Source organism: Triturus cristatus, chromosome 4_1 (genome assembly GCF_964204655.1).
Source record: "Triturus cristatus chromosome 4_1, aTriCri1.1, whole genome shotgun sequence".
In the NCBI taxonomy this organism is placed as follows: Eukaryota; Metazoa; Chordata; class Amphibia; order Caudata; family Salamandridae; genus Triturus; species Triturus cristatus.
This window is the reverse complement of record NC_140585.1, coordinates 410,724,405-410,741,694: the sequence shown is the minus strand read 5'-3', so window position 1 is coordinate 410,741,694 and position 17,290 is coordinate 410,724,405. Positions and strand designations below refer to the sequence as shown.

Sequence of the window (17,290 nt, the reverse complement as noted above, 5' to 3'; positions counted from 1 at the left end):
CCTTGACCTGAATCACTTGAACTTGGGGTATCACCCACCAGGGTCCCCCACAGCATGGGGGGATCCTAAACACTGGACGACACGGTAGCAGCCACCGAGTGAATCTGCCCCACCCCCTTGCTCCCGCCCTGCACCCTGACTCTCGGGGTAATGCCTCCTTGGGAAGCACTTCCGCCCTCCAAGGCCTCCTGACCTGATCCTCCAGAACAACCGCCCTTGAATTCTGCAACTTCAATGCAGCAATCGCCTTTCCATAGTGTCCATCCTACAGACCAGTGTCTCCCGGAGCACCTCAGTCCTTGATTGCTTAGAGCCTTTTCGTGCTCCAGGCTTAATTGCAGAAAAAGTAAACAAAACTCACAGGCTCGGTATGCAGCTGGCGAATCAGGCAAGAATCCCAGTAGGAAGCACCCAAGACACGTTGCTTTCCTGAGCTTAAATCGCTTGCAAGCACAGAAAAAATGCCACAATGCCACCAAGAAGGCACTACAGTGATGCTGCTCCCAATGCATGGCCCTCAAACCTGTCCCGCAGTTGAATAAGACATTGCAAGCCCACTGGCAAAAAACTGCCCCACATCCAAGAACAGGTGAAAGTGAGTTGAGAGCCCCAAAACTGCACAAAAGAACAGGCCAATATCTTCAATAACACTAGGCACTGTAATCCTGGCACCTCAAAGGCAGCACTAATCAGGCTAAACAGGCAGCCGTTGCAATAGTAGCCATGAATATCCATTGGAAAATAGACCTCTTTGAAAACACATGCAGCCTCCACTGCCCACAAGACTGCTCGGGTTATAGTGCTTACTTCCTGAATGTCACCACAGTGCTCCCCCACATCGATACCCACATAGCAATGCAGCCCTCTTCACCTGCAGCAAAAGCAGCGCCCAATTTTGGGCTATAAGGTGTAGTCGATTAGATATGTTATTCATATTGAAGGATGGACAACAATAATAATAACCCTCCTTGGGTGTAGTCACCTTGGAAGGTATTTTGCCCATAGTTCCAATAACAAATGATAAGGAAATAACCCCCACGTGGTCCTAACTTTAATTTTAGCGACAATTCATTGGCATTTTATAAGTTTTCCGTTAGAATTGATTGAAGGTATGCATCAGTATACTAATAAAAAAATATTACATTGATGCTACTTTTATTACAGATAAAATAATAAACATCTGTGAGGGATATCTTACCTTCTTTCCATTACCTCGACCAGATTTAGGTAGGACTAATTTGAATCGGCAGGAAGGTATGTGTATTCCCGTGTTTTAACTGCTTTGACTATGATTTCCAATCTTGTACATGCCTGATGTGAACAATTTGTTCACTATGTCTGTTATGACTTACAGAATTCTCTAATCAAAGTGCAGAGATACAGGTATGTGAGGGCTGAGGGCCCGTCATCAATTATTCTTGTACACCTGGGCATACTTTATCATCCGGATCCACAAGTTTTTTGATAATTTTGAAGATATGGGATTTTGTATTGGGTGTGATGCCACATGGCTTGACACACGTGATCACATTCATCAGCATGATGAACACTGAGATGGTCTATAAATACCACATCTTATAACTGTGTGAATTCGCCTCACTACAAATAGTTGTGTATATTGATGTAACAGCTTGATATTGGGGTTAAGTGGGTACCACCTTACAACACTATTTTTATATGTAACCATCAATAAGTGGTTTGTGACAGCAATGTACATATGTTCTTCCAGCCCTGAGGAAGTCGTGGGTGACATACCCAGAGCGACAAAACACGTGTAGGCAGGAACTACTGTAATGAACAATAAAACAGACAACATCTACTTATATTGTGTATTACAAAATTTGTGCACTATTGAACATGTGTATTAGGAATTTATATATTGGTGTGTGCTATGGCCTGATAGTATTAATAAAGGATCCTTCTGGGGATCTATATAGCGGGGTGGTGGATGATTACCCCTTCCCTGAGCACCACTTTACATATATTGAATATAAAATACTGACCGTTATAAGAGAAGCACCATTACCACTGAGAACGTTATCATCCTACTTAAGACTATGAATGTTTGCATTGTTCAGCATTCCGTCCATCATTTGTTGCTTTTGCTTTTGTCGCCCTAAGTGGGAAAGGTATTCTTAGACATGGGACCCATGCTCACTGGGCCGCTGGATTGAAGCTAGCCTGGATGACGAGGGGATATTCCCTGAAACCAGTCCCAGGATGTTTGTTTCTGGTTTAGGGTGGACCTGGCTTCGCAGTTCGGGCTGGAGTGTTCTCAAGAGGGACAGGGTCAAGACGGATTTGCATATGGCTGGATCCAAACTGGTGTGGCATAATGAGCAAAAGAGCAGTGGATTAAACCCAGATCTTTGAGACTGGGATGAATGTTTGCATTGTTCAGCATTCGGTCCATCATTTGTTCCTTTTGCTTTTGTTGCCCTAAGTGGGAAGGGTATGACCAGATTTGGGTCCCATGTTCACTGCACCACTGGATTCAAGCTAGCCTGGCAGATGAGGGGTTCTGCCCTGAAACCGGTCCCAGGATGCCTATTTTCAGTAAAGGGAGGACCTGGCTTGGCAGTTCGGACTGAACTGTTCCCAGGAGGAACAGGGTCAAGACTAAATTACATGTGGCTGGGTCCAAACTGGGGTGGCGTGCTGAGCAAAAGTACAATAGATTAAACCCAGATCTTTGTGACTGGGGTGAATGTTTGCATTGTTTAGCATTCCAATCCATCCTTTTTTCCTTTTGCTTTTGTCGCCCTAAGTGGGAAGGGTATGACCAGATTTGGGTCCCTGTGTTCACTGCACTACTGGATTCAGTCTTGCCTGGCTGGTGAGTTGTGATGCCCTGAAACCAGTCCCAGGATGCATGTTTCTGGTATAGGGAGGACCTGGCTGGCAGTTCGGGCTGGACTGTTCCCAGGAGGAACAGAGCAAGACTGATTTGCATATGGCTGGGTCCAAACTGGGGTGGTGTGGTGAGCAAAAGAATGATTGGATTAAGCCAAGATCTTTGTGACAGGGATGAATGTTTGCATTTTTCAGTATTCTGTCCATCATTTCTTCCTTTTGCTTTTGGCATTGCATTTATGGCAGCAGATGAGTGAATAGCTGGAGATGTTTCAAATTCTATATAAGGAATTTTGACAAAGATTTGTATCCATCATAAAAAATGTTATCAAATTTCTGTGACCTATGAATTTGGCCGAACCTTAGGACGTGTACAAGGGGAAACATTACCTTATTTTGACCCTGTGGACCTGTTTTGGGGTTTGTGGATTTTATTCCTAAAAATATAATTTGTTTACAACAAAACAAAGATTCTTCCCCACCCATGGGGCATGTCTCAGTCCTTCATGAGCCAGCCTAACTCCAACATGCCCATTCAAATGTATTATAAAGAACGGGGCCTGCACACTCAGATTTGAGACTGTAAACCTAAGATGAAAGCAAATATTTCTAGCCCTGTGATTGGAGCTCACATTAAAAAATCTGGGTCTGCTAAATTGCTGATTGCCATATGCACACCTTTATTTCCGGGAGTTTTCATGCTCTTGTACACAAATTCACAATAAACCCAAATATGTGAGGAGCAAAATGACTTCCTGTCAGGTTAGTCTGGATAGATCCAGCAGTTTTTACCAATATTTTTGACAACAATTTCATTATGTAACTTTGCATGGGAATTAAGACTTTTAGAACTCCTAATATTAGTTCTCCCCCTTCCGTAATCTGCACACAATCATCAGATTTAGGCAGGAACATATCTGTTTTGAAATGTTTTCCTGCAGATTGATCAAAGTGGATAAAAGTTTTAAGAAATTTGAAAGGTATATGTTTCAATCAAAAATTAGATTGAACCATAAATACAGAGTTGCGATATACATATATATTGAACATGGAGTGGGGTTGCGACTAAATATTATATTTTGGATTGTTTCTCTGATTTTGGGACAGCATAATTGAAAAACCTACCGATGGGCATTTGGTAATGAGTATATTGACACTTCCTGTTAATCATTCATGCCTCCCTGGAGTGCTACACATTATGGGAGGCAGTCAGTGAAGCCGGTTCTGATGTCTCTAATCAATCCCATCTATCTTTTGATATATTTGAATAACATGTGAAGACTAAAGCAAGGCAGGTGCATTTTTCAAGCTGTTTATTTATACCTCTGAACAAATTTTCTCTCAGGAACCAGTGTAAAAAGACAGAAAGTAATGTCACTCTTGATTTTTCCCTTAGTTATCCATCAAGTCACAGTATTATCAAAATGGCGCAAGTGAGCAAGTGCCTGAAGTACTCTATGTTCATCTTCAACTTGTTGTTTTGGGTAAGTGTTTGATCTAAATGTTGTACAAGGTTATCATGACACATTTGATCATGACATATGTTTCATTTTTGAGGTATAGTATTTTATTGAATGGTTCGTTGAAAAACAGCAAATTGATAAGAATGTTTTGTGCATTTCAACAAATTTAGCATGTGTGTCTGGTTCTGGTAGCTAAAGACAGATGTACCCTCAGAAGCAGATCCGAAGAGGCACCTCCTTACCTACTTCTCTGCAGTATGTCAGGCTGCACTACCAGGGCTAGGGAAAGGGCAGTGATAGCGAGTAAGCTGAAATGAGACAAGGGGAAAATCAGTCAGATCCCCCCCATGGTACAATGTAAGATTATGTTCTAGATAATTTATCCCCCTACTGTCAGACTCCCTACGTTACCTGTCCTATCCAGAAATCACTGCTGTTTGTAATCTGAATCCCCAGCAGCCACTTCTCAGAAATGGTGAGAAGTCCCCCTTGAGAGCGTGAGGAAGGCACAACCACAAGGCCGTCAGATGGAACTCCCACACCCCAAAGTTAGCTTCACTGGGTCAGGAGCGAATGAGTCAGAATAAGAGGGGGCATGACAGGGCTACAAAGCAAGAAGTAAGGAGAACAAGATGGGAACTGGAGCAAGATCAGTTCAAAGTGTAAATACCTAAACAGTCAAGCCAGAAAAGCAGCAGCAGTTCTGGTCCAACAGGTACAGTCTAGCAAGTCCACTCCTATTTGCCTAGACCTCTGGCTGCCATGAGAGAGCTTCCCCAGCATCCTTTGGCTTTGTTTTTGTTATTCCTTTGTAAATAACAATCAGCGTGCCATGCACACTTACGTTATCGCTGTTGAGACTGAGATTTGAAGGAGCCTTTTGGATCCTTCAGCTTTTGCTCTGTATAGCACTGAGGGCACTGGGCAGCCTCAGATTTCAACAGGAGAGATTCAGTGAGAGAGCCCACTAGACACCAGGAAATATATTTGACAGTCTGGTGCCTGGGGGTAGGCCCAACTGCCCCACTTCCTAGTGTCCTACTAAGGGATTGCCACAAGAGGGCGATTCTTGAGTGGGAATCAACGCCACTGGGATGGAAATCCTAGGGGGAGAACACCCACAGAGAATGGGCTAACTCGCCCGCACCAGCCAGGACTAGCACAATCATTCTGCCCTGGTGGTGTTTACTCCTAATCTACTAGACGTAAGTGAGATATTTAAAATAAAAAATGGGTTGGTGCTGTTCATCTGGCATTGGACTGACCACACATTCTAGAACCCCAATACACTCTTTATCTCCTCCCTGGGGGGTAAGGGAGTGGCTGATTGGGGAACTTGAACCCACTCTGTCTACTGTAGGGGCATCAAGCCAACTGAAAGCCAAAACAAATACAGAAAAATAAGGCATGGATGGGGGTCAGCTATCCTGGCATTGGGCCAGCCATCGCCCTACCCTGTTGCCACGGTGTGGGCTAACTAGAGTTTTTACCCCAGGCTACCCACCTCGGGGGAGGGTCAGAAAACCCACTAGAAAACCTTGTAAAATTCATATAAAAAAAGGAATGGGCAGAGAGGCCGGTCCCACAGGCGTCAAGCCCCCCTCCCACCCACATACCCTATACAGCCTTTCTGCTCCCCCAGAGGCATTTTGGAATCTTCCCACCCCAAGGGAACTAAGATCTCAGTAGAGAACACAGAAATAATTTGCCTTCTGGTGCCTAGATGTGGGCATTGCAGCGTTGTGATTAGCTTAGGGGAGGGCAGGGGGCTGCCTGCTTCCTGTGAGGATCAGAGATGTTGCAGGACGACGCGGGACTGGATCGGGCCAGCAAAGGTAAATGTACTTTTTTTTTTCATTTAAAATGTACGCAACCCCGCACCCTACCCACGAGCCATGCCGTCCGCGACTGCCAGAGAGTCTTTTTGCACCCCTGTGGGGCAGATTGTAGGGTTTAGCACCAAATTACCCACCTCAGTGTTCTGGGATTCTCTTGTTTTTGGACAGCCAATAATCACTATATATTTGTGCTGCCATCAGAGTCTGATGAACACAATACTCGGTCTTCAGTAGAAAACATTACAGATTAGAATATGATCACCTAGTTCTCTTTTTCCTCATTACTTTCCCAATTTTTTATTTCAGCGATTGGTTTCTTTGGCCATATCAAGGGCGATATACACAAATTCTCCCTTGCTGAATTTAGAATTACGTATTCATTTCAGAAATGTTTTCAAGGTTCAGCCATAGGTTTAACACCTCTTTTGCCACAAAGTTTTAGTGCGTAGAACCCTCAGAAATAGGGAATATTGATCATCACTTAGAAAACAAAAGCTGTAGTGATAAAATATTTTTTGGTACGTATCTGTCTTGAAAGCTACGAAGAGTCGAGTTTCGCACAACAAACCTTTTGATGATACCTTTGTGATTAAAATAACGGCACTTTTTTCCATATCTCTTTTTTCTATTTTTTCCAAACAAAAAAATGTTTGCTAGATTTTGTCAGTCGTCTCTAAGTGAATTAGCAAACCTTGGGTTCCTCCAGAATTTGCGGCATTTGGGAAATATTATGCAAATTTGACATGGATATCTTGGGTAAAAAAAACTGTGACGGCTTAAGTGCAAACTGCCCTAAACAGCAAACACGGCCATAGAACAGAGAAGGAAAAGCTGCAACCCTTAAGGGGTTAGCCGTTGCTGCAGTGTGCTGATGCCACATCTTCTCCTGTGACAAGGCAGTGTGGGTGAATGGATATGTGCTGCCTGCGTGGGGTGGTATGTTTGGTGGTAGGGTGAGTTCAACGGTGCTCCATTCTAGCAATGATGTAGTATCTGTAGTGTTCCACGCGCCAAAATATGTGTGTTTTCAAAATAGCACCAAAGATTTTTGAACTATTCTGTTTTTTCAAAACTTCATTTTATGATTTTTTTTTAACCACATAAAGCAATGACAACTAATCCAACATTATTATTGGTGTTCTGACAAACCTGAAATCAGTTTTCATTTGTAGCCCTCCTCCATGTAGCATTCCATATTTTATATAAAAATATAAATTTATTTCATCCAATACATTCGTTTCCAAAAATAGAATCAGTTGGAAGAGCACCATCAATATTTTTCACAAAACTAATATGCACTATCCCATGAGACTCTCTTTTCACCGACACTTCCTTTTCACTAATCACGAATAGAGAAATCCAGGGTTGAGTTCACGATGCTTTTTAGGTTATAGATCTAAAAATAACAATTTACATTTAACGTAGTGTCTATCTGTGTGTTGATCATCGAAGCTAGTCATATCGAACGCATATTTCAACGGATCCTTCTGCGTGCGGTGACGCTCCAGGTCATCTAATTCTGGAGGATTGTTTTCCAGGACTTTTTTTGCACTAGATCACGGATCTGTTGAATATATTAATATTCGTAAAAATATGTACTATAATACTTGTCAACCATCATCGATATTACTTTAAAATATCAATGCACATTTAAGTAACTATATCTCGTTATTGCTTACGTTGAGGGCATTTTCAAATCATAAGTAAGATAAAACCTGCAACATGCACACCCCGAAGAATGAGCGGGGGGGGGGGGGACATATTGAGTGCACTGGTTTCATGTTGCTCCTCTTTCCACCTCCATACAAAGCTCATTTAATTTCGACGATGAGTGGCTCGGGTGTGCAGCACTGCTCTCTGTGGCAGTCACCTCTGTTCAGAGCCCCTGAACGACCTAACATCGCTCTCTCCTTGGTGCACCTGTCTACGTGCCTAGTACTAATTCATGACTAGTGATGAGTCTGTTCAATATTTGCTTTTTTAAGTGGGTGAATGGTTACATATGGGCTTTCGTCAGAAGCCCTGTGCAAGATTCAATCAGTGAAAGAACTGGTGTCATAGTGAGCGCTTTAGGCGCTATAGCCCAACAGTTTTGAAAGAAATCCCTTATGATCGATAACACTGTAGTAAATAGAATTGAGATTTGATGTATGGATTCTCCGAGTATAATGTCCTTAAACTGCCAATTAGAATACATTATTTCCCAGAGAATTGCTGCCGGTACCAGACATGTGAGCCAATGAGTGCAAGCTTCTCTTTGCTGCTTGTCGGCCCTTCTTTGCAAGTTTCCTAATTTTCTCTGAACAGTGCGGACTGGAGCCTGTACCTTGTACTCAAAGATTTCTATGGAGCCCTATTCCTTTTTAATCGCAGATCTTTTTTTGCTGTTTTTGTGCTCGCTTCCTATTCTTCCTTCAGCCTGGGCATTTCATGTAGGCGGAACAGTCCTCCTGTGCATGCCTGCCCTCTGTTTGCTTCCATTAGTGTGAGATCCTATCTGGGCACCATGGTTTCGCTGCAGGGTAAAGGTGTACCAGCCCCCACAGTCAATGTTGGATTTTAACTTGAAAAAGAACTTCTTTATGAATAAGCTGTCTCGGCCATTAGGTGTGGTTCCAGATACTCTTTCAGCCTATGAGGTAGTGATACTCTTTACTCAATGACCTTACACTTCATCGTATGGGTCTACCTCTCAGGCCCACCAAAGTAATGCTAGTAACCCTACCTAAGGTAGGGACCCAGTCCAAGCACCATCTGTTTCCCCTGCTGCATTCATCTGTTTCAGTTGGTTCGGTTGTCGAGGTCCACTGACGAAGCCCCAAGTGCTCTGGAGCTGAAGGTACTCCTGAGGTCTGGCCGTCCTAAATTCCATATACTCTCTTGCGCCACAGGGTGACACCCAGCTCCTTCTCCTTCTCTTCATTTAATTATATTTAATATAATATTTCAGGCTACATATCCCTGAAGCCTACATATTCCTTAATATTACCTATCCTCCAACCCAAAATACTCCTTAGTCCTCCTACACACTCCCTATCTCTGAAGCCTAAACTTCCCTTACTATCCAATATAGCCATCCCTGAACCCTAAATACCACTTACTTCCCATATACACTACTAGTCCCTGAAGTTTCTAATCTGCTAATTACACAACACACTACCGATCTCTGAACCCTAAAAAACCCTTACTGTCGCTATACACTACTCATAAGTGAAGCACAAAAACTTACTACTGTATGCACTGTTAATCCCTGAACCATAAAATCCTCCTACTACCCTAAGCACTATCTATCACGGATCCTTAAAAACCCTGAACCACGCCTATATACTACCCATCCCTGAACTCTAAAAAACCCTTACTGCCCCATACACTACACAATCCTGACCCTAAAATCCCTTACTACCCCATACGCTATTTTCCCCAGAACCCTAGAAATCTCTTTCTACCTGTTTAAAGTACTCATCCCTGAATCATAACCCCCTCAATACCAACACTTTACGCTACTCTTCCCTGAATCCTAAAAACGCCTTAACACTTCTGTACACTGCCCACCCCTGAGCCTTAAAATGAATACCTTCCACTATACACCACTCATCCCTGAACCCTAAAGATTCCTTACTACCTCATATTCCACCCATCATTAACCTGTAAAAATCTTAAGCTACCCATTTTTGTATTTAAAAAGCCCTAACTACACCTCCCTGAACCCTAAGAGTCCTTTCTACCCCATACACTACCCTTCCTTGAACATATACCTGGTGATTACATTTTTTAAATGATTCTTATTTTTAAACAATAAATGATTCTTTTGTGTATAGCTCTATTGGTATTTGCTTTTAATTTAATTATTTAAAATCCCAATATTTTGCAGTTAACAATAATTTAAATGTAATGTAAATTGCTATTATATTTTAAGTGACGTATGCTTAACAATAATATATACTTATTAGTGTATTGTACAAGTGTAATATTGTACATGTGTAAGCCTCCTTATTGATTGAATGTTTGCCAGTGATTTCAAAGCTCACATTTCACAGAAGAGAGATATTGAGTGTGAACTATTTCCCACAACTCACTGTACTGAATTCATTTGTAATATATTTAGCTTCCCTAGACACATACAAAAGTTAAAACAATGATTAACTCATAACTTCTTAATTTTTTCAGTGCTGGGGAAAAAAAAGCTTTCACGATGACAGTGCTGTTCTCTGAGCATTAATCAGCAGGCCTCATAAGATCACCCATATAGTCCCATTTTTGATGCAAGCATCTATCAATAAATTCTCCCATTGCACTTTTCTTTCTTTACTTTGTATGTGTTTTGTTAAACCTACTACTACTACCTAATACTAGCATCTATGTATTACAAATGAAAAGCCCATTTTAGAATAGATGTTTTTAATTACCTTACAATTATCTTTATGAGCTTCGCATTTAAAAATTGACGTTTATTGATAAATGTCCGGGCGGATATGCTTCTGGGGCTGCGTGACCAGTGGACTAGGGATGGACTCGAGTTGGATGACGAGGATTGGCAGTCTGCTGTTTCCTCTCCCAAGGAGGTTGCGATCCCGTCGCGTCTGAGGCTGGTGCAGCTCAAAATACTGCATCGAGTGTATGTGACGGGGCCAAGGCTGGTTCATATGGGATTCTCTGAGGAAGGCCTATGTAGGAGGGGATGTGGTATGGTGGGTACTTTCCTGCATATCATTTGGGAATGTGGTGTCATCACGGAATTCTGGAGGAGAGTCCATGCAGTGATGGGGGAGGTGACGGGCATTGCTATGCAGCCGGAAGCGCGGTGTTGTCTCCTGAATGTCTGGGGGCCCACTGATCACGATGAGGCACAGACCCAATGGGTGACTCTGGGTAACATGGTCGCTAAGAGAGATATCGCGCGATTGTGGGGCTCCGTGGGGCCCCCCACATTGACCGCGTAGAAAGAAAATATGGACTGGAGTATGCTCAGGGAAAAGACAGTATATTGCGCTAGAGGCCGCCCTCGGAAGTGGCACGCCATCTGGGGGCGGTGGAATCAATACAGGGGGGGAATATGTCTTGCCCCTGATATGGATCCCCCCGAGGAACAGCTTTCTTCTTGACATTCTTTCCAGCTCAGTATATAAGATGTGATGGTTAATTGACTTCTTGGGCCTCTGCTGTCCCCCTTCTTCCTCTTATCACAGTACTGTGACTGTTAGATGATTGGGGTCCGGCCTCCCCTGGGGGGCTATCACCATGGGCATTCAGTGTTCTTGCCTTGCTGGGGTTTGTTGTGTGTTTGCGATTATTTAAAAATGGAATCTTTTCACTGCTCCTTTAATGCAATGTGGACGCTTCTCTGTCCTTCTCTACCGAAGCTGCCGAACCTCCGGGTTGTCGGCTGAATAGCTGTGTCCAGACTTTTGAAGAAATAAAGGTTTTTAAAAAAAAAAAAATTGACGTTTAAGAATGCATCTTGTTGCTTAACCCCTTCGCTGCTAGGCCTTTTCCCCCCCTGTGCTAAGCCGTTTTTTGGCTATTTGGGGTAGTGCGCGCTTAGGCCCCTGTAACATTTTGACCACATAAGGTATCCACGCTACATTTTTGTACATTTCTTCCAACATCATGGGGATTCTAAAGGTACCCAGTGTTTGTGGATTCCCCTGGAGTGGTCCCAGAAATTAGCCAAAATACAGCCACATTTTGTTTTTTTTGTGAAAAAAGGGCTGCAAATGAAAGCGTCTGGGGTTTTCCCTGCAAATGGTATCAGATAAGGGTTTGTGGGGCTGAAATCACCATTTTCCCAGCTTTTATGGAATGACAGACTTTTGTCTCAAATTTCTGTGTGGGAAAGTTCTGAAATCTGCGTGGATCCACAAATTTCCTCCCACCCAGCGTTCCCCCAGGTCTCCCGATAAAAATGGTACCTCACCTGTGTGGGTAGGCATAGTGGCTGCAACAGGAAATGGCCCAAATCATACTGTGGAGACTTCAAAATTACCTATAGGAGAACTACCTGGTTTTGGATGGGAGACACCTGAGATTTTGGCCCGGGCTCGGTGGCCATCTTGGGAAAGTACTAAACCCAAACATTTCTGAAAACTAGACACCCTGGGGAGGTATGGCTTGCATGGATCCCCCAACGTTTTCCTACCCACAATGTCATGCAAACATCAAATTTAGCTGAAAAAACCCACATTTTCCACACATTTTTGTGTGTAATCACTGTGACGGCACACATGTCCTACCACCCAGCGTTCCCCTTGTTCTCCCAAGTAAAATGATACCTCACTTGTGTGGGTGTCGCAAAGGCCTGTGGCTAGGAAGAGCCCAAAACATAGGGATTTAGAGTATAGCACTGAGAATTCTAAGCGCTACATTTAAAAAAAAAAAGAATTTTTATCCAATTCTGCTTTGGACACCCACACAAGTGAGGTATCATTCTACTCGGGGTACTAAGGGGAATGCTGTGGGGTTGGACATTTGTGCCGGCACGGTGATTCCACACAAAAATATGTGGAAAATGTGGTTTTTTCAGCTAAATGTGAGGTTTGCATGGAATTCTGGGTAGGAAAACGTTGGGGGATCCACGCAAGCCATACCTCATTGGACTCCCCTGGGTGTCTAGTTTTCAAAAATATTTGGGTTTGGTACTTTCCCAAGATGGCCGCCGAGCCCGGGGCCAAAATCTCAGGTGCCCCCCCCCTCCCCCAAAACCAGGTAGTTTTGCTATAGGTAATTTTGAAGTCTCCACAGTACTATTTGGGCCATTTCCTGTTGCAGCCACTATGTCTACCCACACAAGTGAGGTACCATTTTTATTGGGAGACCTGGGGGAACGCTGGGTGGGAGGAAATTTGTGGATCCACGCAGATTCCAGAACTTTCCCACACAGAAATTTGAGTAAAAAGTGAATTTTTTGGCAAAATTTGAGGTTTGCAGGGGATTCTGGGTAGGAGAATGATGGGGGATCCACGCAAGCCATAGCTCGCTGGAGTCCCCGGGTGTCTAGTTTCCAGAAATGTGTGGGTTAGGTAGGTTTCCCTAGATGGGTGCCGAGCCCCGGGCCAAAAACTCATGGGACCCCCCATGCAAAACCAGGTTGGTTTGTGATAAGTAATTTTGATGTCGCCTGAATAGGTTTTGGGCCCTTGCCTGTCACGGGTCCTTGACCCACCCACGCAAGTGAGGTACCATTTTTATCGGGAGACCTGAGGGAACGCTGGGTGGGAGGAAATTTGTGGATCCACGGAGATTCCAGAACTTTCCACCACAGAAATTTGAGTAAAAAGTGAATTTTTCGGCAAAATTTGAGGTTTGCAGGGGATTCTGGGTAGGAGAATGATGGGGGACCCACGCAAGCCATACCTCGCTGGACTCCCTCGGGTGTCTAGTTTCCAGAAATGTGTGGGTTAGGTAGGTTTCCCTAGATGGCTGCTGAGCCCCGGGCCAAAAACTCATAGGACCCCACTTGCAAAACCAGGTTGGTTTGTGATAGGTAATTTTGATGTTGCATCAATAGGTTTTGGGCCCTTCTCTGCCGCGGGTACTTGGACCACCCATACAAGTGAGGTACCATTTGTATTGGGATACTTGGAGGAATGCTGGGGGGTTGGAAATTTGTTGTTACTTTCTGCAGTGTGAAAATATTGGCACAATATTGCAAGGAAAAGGTCACAGTCACATTTTGAGGCTTGCAGGACATTGTGGGTAAGATAACTTGTTGGGATTCACAAGAGAGACATCACCATGCACTCCCATGGGTGTTTAGTTTATGACAAAAACTACAGTTGTTAGGTTATTCTTAGATGAAATGTAGAGCTTGGCAGAGAGACAAAACAGGCAAAGATTACTGCACAGCCATCTATTCCTCAAGCACGCACACATACTGGTTGGATTTGGCACGAGGGCGAGTGATGGTTCAGTATATAACATTTTATTAACAAGAGATTTCACAAAAATGAAACGCACTGTCAATAATTGAAAAGACAAAAACCTGAACCAGTGACCTGCAGCTCGTGAGCTGTAAAGCCACTTCAAGTCACCAACCGCTTTACAGGCCATTCACACACCTTTCATACATGATACACACAAGACCATTCACACCACCAGGCAAAAAAACAACACATTACAACAATCACAAAAAAGGACAAGGTACACCCGGCTTGAAAAAAACAGAAAAGACACATTTTTATGCCCAACCACCTATTTCTCAAGCACACACACATACTGGTTGGATTTGGCACGAGGGCGAGTGATGGTTCAGTATATACAATTTTATTAACAAGAGATTTCACAAAAATGAAATGCACTGTCAATAATTGAATGGACAAAAAACGGAACCAGTGACTCGCAGCTCGTGAGCTGTAAAGCCACTTCAAGGCACCAACCGCTTTACAGTCCATTCACACACCTTTCATACATGATACACACAAGACCATTCCCACCACCAGGCACAAAACCAACACATTACAACATTCACAAAAAAGGACAAGGTACACCCTGCTTGACAAAAATAGAAAAGACATGTGTTTATGCACAACCACCTTTTCCTCAAACACACATACATACTGGTTGGATTTGGCACAAGGGTGAGCAATGGTGCAGTATATACAGTTGTATTAACCAGAGATTTCACAAAAATGAAATGCACTGTTAATTGAAAGGACGAGAATTTGAACCATTGACTCACAACTCGTGAGCTGGAAAGCCACGACAAGGCACCAACCTCTTTACAGGCCATTCATACACCTTTCATACGTGTGACACATACAAAACCATTCACAATGCCAGCCGCGGGCCCAGCACATTACAACACTCACACCAGCAGAGAGTGCCATTCAAGGGCCCATCACTTTCACACGCCCACATTCCTGACACAGCAACCACACCAGCTCACGGATTGCGTTGAGTGGCGTTTGGCTAGCAGTGTGTGTAGTGACTTACACACGGCCAGCCAAGCGCCAGTCCACATACACCGCCAGCCAAGCACCAGTCCACGCACACCGCCAGCCAAGCGCCAGTCCACACACACCACCAGCCAAGTGCCAGTCCACACACACCGCCAGCCAAGCGCCAGTCCACGCACACCACCAGCCAAGCGCCAGTGCAAACACACCACCAGCCAAGCGCCAGTACAAACACACCGCCAGCCAAGCGCCAGTACAAACACACCGCCAGCCAAGCGCCAATCAAAACACACCGCCAGCCAAGCACCAATCAAAACACACTGCCAGCCAAGCGCCAGTCCACGCACACCACCAGCCAAGCGCCAGTCCACGCACACCACCAGCCAAGCGCCAGTGCAAACACACCACCAGCCAAGCGCCAGTACAAACACACCGCCAGCCAAGCGCCAGTCCAAACACACCGCCAGCCAAGCACCTGTCCACGCACACCGCCAGCCAAGCGCCAATCCAAACACACTGACAGCCAAGCACCAGACCACGCACACTGCCAGACAAGCACCACTACAAGCACCCACCATCACATTTAGGATTTTTTTAAATAAATAAGAAAACACAAACAAATTGCAAATAGATACAAATCTACTAACACAAAATCTGAAACTAAATACACTACACAAATGCCAACCTTGAAACTGAACAAAAAATATTAAACAATAGAGGCCAGGTAGTTCACTTTACCACTCATGGATGTTCCCAAAAATTATTTTGCGTGTGGTACATTCTAAAACAAGCAGGCACACACAGCCTAGGGTAAGAAGGACACTCGGGGCAGTACATACGAGTCTCCTTCCGCATACCTCTATATCTCCTCCTGGGAAAGTCTTTTGAGGGTGTGGGAGGAATGTGATCAGGAAAGTGGTGATCTTTCAATCTAGCAACATCCTCCACCACTCCAACTCTATTGTTAGACCTGTCAGCCGTACGGTGGTCTTCCCCAAATGTTTTGCCTCTCCTCCTCCATTTTTCTGAGCCTTCTTTTTGTTGGCGTTAGGACTCTGGGTACTTTACCACTGCTAACCAATGCTAAAGTGCTTGTGATCTCTGCTTAAAACATTGTAACATTGGCTTATACTCAATTGGCATATTTGATTTACTTATAAATCCCAAGTAAAGCTGCACTACATGTGCCCAGGGCCTATAAATTAAATGCTATAAGTGGGCTCGCAGCACTGATTGTGCAACTCACTTAAGTAGCCCTTTATACATGTCACCGACCTTCCATTGCAGAGCTTGTGTGTGCGGGCTGAAACTGCCATGTGTACTTGGCATTTAAACCCCTGGAAAAGGCTTAAACGTCCCTTTTATTACATATATGTCACCCTTAAGGTAGGCACTAGTTAGACCATACGGCAGGGTGCTGTGTAATCAAAAGGTTAGACATGTATATTTAAGTTTTACGTGTCCTGGTGGTGAAAAACTCTCTTATTCCTTTTCCACTACAGTAAGGCCTATCTCTCCTGTACTCCTGTAGGATAAAATTAGAGTTGCCTTATTTCATTTTATGAGCACAGCCCCACTTACATGTGAATATATTGTGCTCTGCCTTCACACAAAGGGCCTAACAATTCTGCATTATCACTTCAGCCAGCTTGAACCCAGGGTAGGGGAGACAGGCAATTCCATGAACTTCAAAGCCACTGACTAGAGGCTTCTCCCACCTTCCAGAGGCAGGGCAACAGGGTATCAAAGAAGGACCACAGATACCAACTCTACAGTACACTTCTGGACCCGTGGATACTCTGCCAGGAAGGAATGCAGTGTTGCTACAAGGACTGCCACTCACTGGAATGTTGCTCTAAAGGATCTGATGCCCTGCTGTGTTGAACTGCTGCCCTCTTGCCTGGGGAAGAAGAATTGGACCCTTAACATCATCTTGAACCTAGGACCCCAGAGTGACTCCAAGGGCTTGATTGCTGGCCTCCTAATCTGAGCCTTAGGGACATAAAAGCTCACCAATCAGCTCCTGGTCCCACCTTCAGCGAAGTCCTAACCCCAGAGTGGTACCTCTCAGGTCCTGGATCATTGGTGTGGGTCACTGGCTCCTGAAATCAAGCTTTTGGGCTAGGAGATTAGGTACAAACCCCCAAAATGAAATGGTAAAGATCTATAAAGTTAAATGTGTGTCTGTTCCCACATTTGGGGTGGCAGTGTGGGGCACACTAACTGTGATATGTTACAGTCGGTG

The 17,290-nt window shown here is 44.1% G+C and overlaps 1 protein-coding gene across 1 annotated transcript in view; it reads left to right on the top strand.

The window, feature by feature from the left end:
* Positions 1–4,277: 4,277 nt before the first annotated feature.
* TSPAN8 (tetraspanin 8) overlaps positions 4,278–17,290 on the top strand; it is a 153,100-nt gene continuing 140,087 nt past the window's right edge. Inside the window, exon 1 of the mRNA XM_085651072.1 lies at positions 4,278–4,337. Coding sequence (XP_085507198.1) covers positions 4,278–4,337 — 60 coding nt within the window. The remainder of the gene's footprint in view (positions 4,338–17,290) is intronic.